The sequence below is a fragment of the Balaenoptera borealis genome (assembly GCF_965194805.1).
Source record: "Balaenoptera borealis genome assembly, chromosome: 2".
Taxonomy (NCBI): domain Eukaryota; kingdom Metazoa; phylum Chordata; class Mammalia; order Artiodactyla; family Balaenopteridae; genus Balaenoptera; species Balaenoptera borealis.
The window spans coordinates 116500089-116508014 of record NC_138867.1 but is presented as its reverse complement, the minus strand read 5'-3'; the positions used below and the strand labels follow the sequence as shown (position 1 = coordinate 116508014).

The window sequence follows — 7926 nt, the reverse complement described above, 5'->3', positions numbered from 1 at the left end:
TAAGATATCAACATAAACCTGGGAGCTTCTTTGCTTCCAAGAAGAAAAGGAACTAAATTCACTGAGCCGTGAGCATTCATTGATTCACACAATATTTATTGTGTACCTGTCATGTACCAGATGCTTTTTTAAGCACTATGGGTTCAGCAGCAAATAAGACAGACGCACAGCTGGACCCTGCCCTTGTGCCCTGGTGGGAGATGGACATTATACAGCTGTCATGAGTGCCATGAGGTTGTTGGGGTCAGGGGAGCCTTTCCTGACGACTTGGAGTGAAGCTGTGACCTGAAGGGTGAGTGGATCCTGGCTAGGAAAAGGCAGGGAGGGAGGAGAGCATCCAGGCTGTAGCAAGCCCCCCACAAAAAGGCCCTCAGGTGGAGGGGGCAGGGTGCAGGTGATCAGAAGGGGAGGGCGAGGGACGTGTGGGATGGAGGGGGCTGGCAGCATCCAGGCTTAGCAGGTGCATGGGGAGTTACAGTGGGGTGCCTGATCTTCACCCTGAGAGCACAGGGAGGTCAGTGAAGAGAGAGAAGTGATCACGCTTATACTGAGATAGGACTACTCTGGCGCCTGTATGGAGAATGAATTACACCTGGCCAACTGAGAGGCAGAGACCCTCGTAAGGGGCCCTGTGGAGTGGCGGTGGGACATCGTGGGAAAGTGGACTCTAGAAGTACAGCAAAGGAAAGGAGTGGGTGGAACTGGAAATATTGCAAAGCTAGACTTGACAGATGGGTGATTCATTAAAGGTGGTAGCTGAGAAGGAGGTCAGAATGACGCTAGCATTCGGGCTAGTGGTGGTCGCTTTCCCGAGGCGGGGTTGTGGGAAGGGGAGCAGGCTTGGCTAGAGGATGCAGCTTAAGCATTCAGTTTTGGACACAATGAGTTCAAAATGCCAGTGAGACAGCCGCCAAATGGAGATGCCATGTAGCAGGTAGGTATATGAGTTTGCAGCTAAAAATAAATCTGGGTTGATGGCAATGTAAGTATTATAGGCACCTCTTTTATCAGATGGAGTCCAAAGGGTGCTTCCCATTCTAGCCAGCATAGCGTCATGAAGTGGGGGCTACACCTAGAAGTTTCCACTGCGAGATCCATCTTTCTCTCTGCGACCTTCAGCAATTCATCTAACCTTTCTGTGCGCCCCTGTCCCCAGCATAAAATGGTGGTAGTTATGTCTGCTTCAGACTACCAACAGCACATGTTTGAGGATCCATTAAACTGAAAATAAAACATGTGGGGCTCTTTGGAAATAAGAACTATGTTAAAACAAGGAGTTATTATAGTTGTGTGTAAGCCGATGACAAGCAGAAATACAGCCCCAAGGCTCAGTATTGATTTTGGTCCTGGTCCTTTCCGAAGCCAAATAAATCTGACATTCCTCCCCTCAAGTGCTGGCTGATCTGATGGCAGGTCTTCAGCTCCTAGCTCCTTGCCCCTGCTCCAAGGTTACGTCCTTTCTCGGCTCAGGCCATATCCAGCACCCCTACACCTGCCTGGGCTGCTCTGGCTGCCCTTGCCACCCTGGTGGGTGGTTACAGGGAAGATTCCAGTTGTGAAGTTGGAGCTTGGCCAAGAGCAGATGCCCTCTGATTAAACTGGGGACGGCCTGCCAGAAAAGCAGAACTTGGATCTGCAGAGCAAGGGGTTTAAGGGCAACCAAAGGAAACATCTCCAGACAGTTTTCAAACGTTAGGGTAAATTGAGGTTTATGCAATTTGCTTCAGTCATTCATGCAGGGTCTCCCCTGGTGGCGCAATGGTTGAGAATCTGCCTGCCAATGCAGGGGACATGGGTTCTATCCCTGGTCTGGGAAGATCCCACATGCTGTGGAGCAACTAAGCCCGTGTGCCACAACTATTGAGCCTTCGATCTACAGCGTGTGAGCCACAACTACTGAGCTTGCATGCTGCAACTACTGAGTCCACGTGCTGCAACTACTGAAGTCTGCGTGCCTACAGCACGTGCTCCGCAACAAGAGAAGCCACCGCAGTGAGAAGCCCGTGCGCAGCAGCAAAGACCCAAGGCATGTAAAAAAAAAAAAAAAAAATCATTCATTCAATTATTGGATATTTATTGAATGGCCACTGGATGTCAGGCTGTGAGTTAAGCCTGGGGATACAGGAGTGAAAAAGACATTATTTTTGTCTTCCTGGAATTAATATTTGAATTGGAAGAGAGAGAATCAAAGGGACAAAATACTCTTAAGGGAACAACCAAATGCAAGGATGGAGAGTAGTGATGTGGTTGGGATGGGGAGGGCCTATTTTAGATGGGTGGTCAGGGAAGGCTTCAATGAGGTGGTGTCATTTGGGCTGAGATCTGACACCCAAGGAGCTGACCTTTGAAGAGCAGTGAGAGGACCGTTCAGGCAGAGGGTGCAGCCAGTGCAGGGGACCCAAGGTGAGAACATGCTTGGTGTGTGTGCAAAGCCATGAGCAGGAGTGTGGCTAGAATCCGGGGAATCACGGCACGAGGGAAGGGGCCAGATGGGGCAGGGCTTTATTGATCATGGGAAGGAGTTTGGAGATTTGTTTCAGTGTCATGGTGAGCCACTGAGCAGTTTTAGACAAAGGAGTAATTTCTGTTTTAAAGATTGCTCTGACCCCTGAGTGGATATGGGTTGGAAAGGAAAGAAAAGCGTCAATGAAACTAGCCAAGAAGACACTCTTCCAGGTGGGAAGTGACAGCCAAGTGGACCTGGTGGTGCCCATGGAGGTGGAGGATGAGGAAGGACTGGAGGGGAGTCTGGAAGTGGAGGGGATCGGCTTGCTGATGGACGGGCAGTGAGGGACCTGGGAAATGGAAGGACTGAAGATGACTTGTAGGTTTCTGACTTCAGCAGCCACGTGGGTGGGGAGACTGTTATAGGGAGGACTCAGAGCACAGGCTCATGGAGGGAAATCTAGACTTCTGATTTGACCTGGTAAAGTTTGACATACCCATGGGGCACCCAGAGGAGATGTTGAGTATGAAGTTGGACATACAGCTGGAAGTTATCAGATACTTCTGGGCTAGAAATGCAACTGGACCATCTCAGCACAGGACAGGATAGGAACACCCAGGGAAAGGGTTTATACAGAAAGGACCGAGAGCTTTGGCTTGAGCCCTGAGAACTTCTGGTATATACGTGGGAGCGCCCAGCAGGAAGTAGGAAAGCCAGGAGGGATGGTGCCATGAGAGCCTGAAGGAACCTCTCAGAGGTTAAGGCGGGGTGTGGGGGACCGAGGGCTGCCCATGCGGAGGAGGTTGCTGATAGTGACAAGTCATGTCTGTTAGCTAGTGAGGATGAAAGACAGAGTGGGTGGAAAAATGAATTGGAGCTGAGAAGGCAGAAATGACACCTGGGGATGACTCTCTGGAGAAGTTTTGCCATCAAACTGGGCAGAGAAATGGGGCAGTAGCTGCTTACTTGGGTTTCTACGTGAAAGTAAGAACTGTACTCTCCATCATTTCTAAACCTCTCTCCTGCTCTGATACCCCCAGGACATGATATTGAAATCCCTAAAATATTCCCACGGTAAAATAAACTGTGGATGACTTGTAGTCCCCAATATAATAGTTGTGACGTCACTCCTTTTCTCCCTTTTAAGAAAGCTTCTAGGAATGTAAATCAGTCAGAGTAATGTTGGGATAAGCATCTGCTACTTTTTAGGAAAAAAATCGTAATCCAACTTCTTACACATTAAACTACATGCAACCAAATTATTCGCAGTACAACTGACAGCTGACCGTATCGCACATGCTGGGGCATGTGGGCTGAGAAGCGTGTGGTTCCAGACTATGGTTGGGTACCATTCATTCATTCATCAAGTATTTTCTGAGCAGTTGCTTCATGTCAAGAGCTTGGCTCTGGGCACGGGGAACAGTGGTGAACAAGCCAAACTTGTCCCCTGCCCTCACAGAGCTCCAGGCAGCCAGGGACACAGACATGGAGTGAATGATTTCAAGTGCAGTAAGCTTACCGCTGAGAAGCATTGTGTTCTCAAGGAGAAAGTCACCAGCATCCTGGCCTCATCCACAGGTTCAGCAAGTCTGCCTGGAGAAGCCAGGGTGACTAAGCCAAGGGGTGAAATCAGTGAGGCCAGTGTTGGGGGCGGGTGTGGTCAACGGCCCAGGCAGAGGTCAACGCCCAGTGCTGGATGGAACCCATCTCCACGGAGGCCCATGCCAAGGCCAGTCTGTCCAGGAAGTCAAGGAAGGAGGAGGGGGTGGCATGAGAGGCAGCTGGAGAGGCGGGCAGGGCCAGCTGTGCAGGGCCTGGAGCCCTAGTCTTGAGTTTAGTCTCTATCAGAAAGCAACATGAAGAGATTTAAGAGTGTGCTGAGGGGAGATGGGTGACTGCGTCCGACCTGTGCTAAAAGAGCACCCAGCTGTCTGCGGACTGGGTTGAGATTGTACAGGAGAAAGGCAGCAGGTAAGTGTCCCCTGCACCCAGGCAGGGGCTGCACGAATCCCTTCCAGCCCTTTTGATCAGACTTGCCTGAGGATCTGGAAAGCCGGTGGGGGTTGGGTCTCCTGCCTCTGTCTCCTGTCCCTGAAGCCTGGCCTGGTTCTCCTCCTTCCCCTCCCTCCCCTCTAGGAAAACCCAACAGGCTGGTGCTGGGGCTAGTTCCCAAGGGGGTGGGGACAGAAGTAGATACGGGCTTCTCTGTATAAGAACACCAAGGGATGCCCACAGGGTCAACGTGGTGACACAAAGCTGTGGAAAGGATAGAAATGGAGGCCAGAAGGACTGTCTTAAGAGACTGACAGCAGGTGGCATGGGCATGGACGTGCAGAGATGCGGGTGGGTGCATGACCTGGGATGGGCAGTGCAGAAATTCACTCATCTCGGGGAGGCTCTCCTAAGGAATGCTGATTCAGCAAGTCTGGGGCGTGAGCCAGGAATTCCCATTTTTAAGAAGCCCTCCCCTCCCCCCATCGAGGTGATTCTGACTTAAGTGGCCCCACGACCTTGCTTTTGAGAATGCCTCACACGTTGGTCCGCTTCTTGGCCTTGATCCTCAGTCTCCTCAGCTGTCTCTCACCAGCTTGGGCCTGAAAGCTTATTTCATCCCTGCATTGAGATGTGGCTAACCAGATCCCCGGCAGCTGGACCAGGGGCGGCGGGGCTTTCAGGCGCGCCCACAGCAGCGCGCGGCCGCCAGGGGTCGCCAGAGGCCTCGGCTCGTGCGCTCGGGCTCCTCCGCCCGCGGACGCCGCGCCCGAGCGAGCCTGCGAGCGAGCGGAGCCAGAGCGCTGCGGGCTCACAAAGCGGTAGGACGCTGGGCGGCGGGTGGCAGGAGCGCAGGGGAGCGAGCCCGCCGGTCAGCCTTCTCGGCGACCGCGCCACAGGAGCTTGAGCAACTCGGACGCGGGGACCCGGGCCGGGCCCCAAGGTACGTGTCCCGCAGAACCCCGCGCCCCAACTTGGCGTAGTTGGGACCTCCCCGCGGCCACCGGGGGGCTGGCGGGTCAGGGCCTGGGGCTATCTCCGCGCGCCCCTCTTTCCCCGAGGCGGCAGGGCGGGCGAGGGGAGACCACCCCGCCCCCCCCGCCAATTCAACCGGAGCCTGGACTGCTGCTCGGAGCCCTCTTCCCCGTCTCCCTACCCCGGGGCTCTGGGCACCGTCTCTGGGAGTGCCGCTTGCGGACCGAGGGCTCTCCGTTTTTTGGGGAGGGGTACTGAAGCCCCTATCCGAGAGTGGCGGCCAGTGGGGCACCCGGAGAATAGATGACAAGGTCCTCTATAGTTTGATAGCGGCCCCTAATTTGTGACGCAGCCTCTTCATTTGTAACTGAGCCCCCCATTCATGAGCGGGGTCCCTAGGTCTGTAGATCCGCCCCCGGTGTGCGAGGGCTGACCCTGTCCCTAATGGGAGATCCCCCCACGCCGACAGCGGGGGCCGGTGGCGGAGGCGCTCAGCCCAGGTCGCCCGGCGCGGGGCTCGCCACCGCCCTGGCCTCCGGCTCACCGCCCCCGCGTGCCCCTGACCCGCAGATGCCAGCCATCGTGGTGCTCGCGGCGGCCGCCGCGGCGTGGTGCTTCCTCCAGGTCGAGAGCCGGCACCTGGACGCGCTCGCAGGAGGCGCGGCCCCCAACAACGGCAATTTCCTGGACAATGACCAGTGGCTGAGCACAGTCTCCCAGTATGACCGCGACAAGTACTGGAACCGCTTTCGAGACGTGAGTACAGCCGCCGCCGGGCCCTGCGGGGGGCGGGGGAGCCTCTCGGAGGGCGCCTCTGAGGCGGGTGGGGAGGGCACTGGGGCAGCCTTCGCAGGCAGCTTGTCGGTTCGGGGTTCCTGGGCTTCATCTTGCCTGAGAGGAACTTTAAAGAGAACTTCGAAGGCTTGATGCTCTTCGCCTGTTACCTATGGCCCAGGTGTGTGTATTCATAGGACTGGGGGAGGTGACTGTACTAAACATGGTGTAAATAGCGAGCAGCTGCGGAGGGATTGGCTCCTTAAGCTTCCGAGTTCTCCTAACGCTGGTGGTTGACTTTGCCAAGCCCCCCGGAAGACCTCCCTAGGCAGCGGCGATTTAGACCATCTCTGGGGTGTTCCAGAAGAATGCCTGCTGCAGAGGTTAGGTTTGGGGTGAGCCCAGCTCATTGAGTAGGGAGGCAGGTGTCCCAGGAGGTTCGGAGAGTCATGGCCACAGGCCTGATACAGTGTTGGGTGGGAGCATGGTGGTTTTGACCCTTGGCGTCTTTAGGGGAAGGGGAAGGGAAAGGGAGCAGGCAGCTCGTGGAGTTGGTCCACCGCCGTGAGGGGGAGCCTGGGTGGCAGAGGATTGCTCCTCTGAGGGAGCTGTAGGAGGGGAGAAAGTTATTCCTGGGCACCCACAGGCAATCTGCTGCCCGTTTCTGCCTCAGGCTGGCTGCTGCTCCCCAGGTACTCCCCAGAGGATGCCGGACGAGAGGCACCTGACGCAGTCTTTCCAGCAGATGGCATCCCCTCTGTGCTGTGGGAGCTGCTGCCAGCTCTTTCAAAGGCCGCCCCAGGTGGCTGGGGCCTTGCGCTTCTAGGGGACTAGGAAAAACTTTGGTGACACTTAACATCGGGAACTCCTGCCTTTGGGAGAGACCCGTACCGCCGAGCCCCTGTTCTTGGCACAGGGCTCCTTGAGGTGGGAGATGTGTGCGAGTCACCTCCTACGCTGGATTCCTCTTAGCCCCATGCCCGGCATGCCCAGTCCTTGCAGAGGGAGGGCCTGAGGAATGCAATGAGCCCAGGTGTCTTCTAGGACTTTCTAAAGAGCACCTCTCCAGGTTCCATTCCACAGGAGCCTAGGCCTTGAGTGGGGGCTTACTTATCTCTCTTCTCTCTGTTCCTCTTCCCTCTCCCTCTAGTTGATGATGGTCTTTTCCTTGAAAGAGGCTATCAAACACTTTCATTGAACAAGTTATTTGAGGCCTTACTGCTCCCCCCACCACCTGCACCATGAGATCCCTGCCACACGTCCCCCTGTCCCTGATCTAGTCTGTTAACCATCTTCGATCCCCTTTTGGTTCCGCTCCAAGGAGCCCTGCACTGACTGCCTTTGCCTGCGGCTGAAAAAGATGGCCAAGATGCCCAAAAGATGCCCCAAGGAAGCTTCCATTCCCAGACTCATATAGGGTAGGAATTATCGCGTTTTTCTTTCTTTTGCCATTACATTTTAGATAGAGTTAAGGGCAGATGCTTAACTCGGCTGGAGCTGGAGAATTGGGCCAGGTGTGGAGGACAAGGGCCCCTTTGCACACGCCTTGGTTCGCCTGGCAGCTGGGTCAGATGGAAAGCGGCTGTGCTTGTTGGTCTTTGGGTATGGAATGGTTTACTCTGCTTTTGTGTCTGTTCAAGGTTTTCTAGTCTAGGGTGTATCATAAATATGGAATTATTCTTGTTTCCCATTCAGATTTAAATTTTGAAAGATTGGGCTTTTCTTCACTTCTCATCTTC

General features: G+C 54.7%; 1 protein-coding gene across 1 annotated transcript in view; it reads left to right on the top strand.

Annotated features, from left to right (window-relative positions):
- Positions 1-5211: 5211 nt before the first annotated feature.
- Positions 5212-7926, top strand: part of SPOCK1 (SPARC (osteonectin), cwcv and kazal like domains proteoglycan 1) — a 550861-nt gene continuing 548146 nt past the window's right edge. Inside the window, exons 1-2 of the mRNA XM_082379674.1 lie at positions 5212-5381; positions 5984-6169. Coding sequence (XP_082235800.1) covers positions 5984-6169 — 186 coding nt within the window. The 5' untranslated portion in view covers positions 5212-5381. The remainder of the gene's footprint in view (positions 5382-5983; positions 6170-7926) is intronic.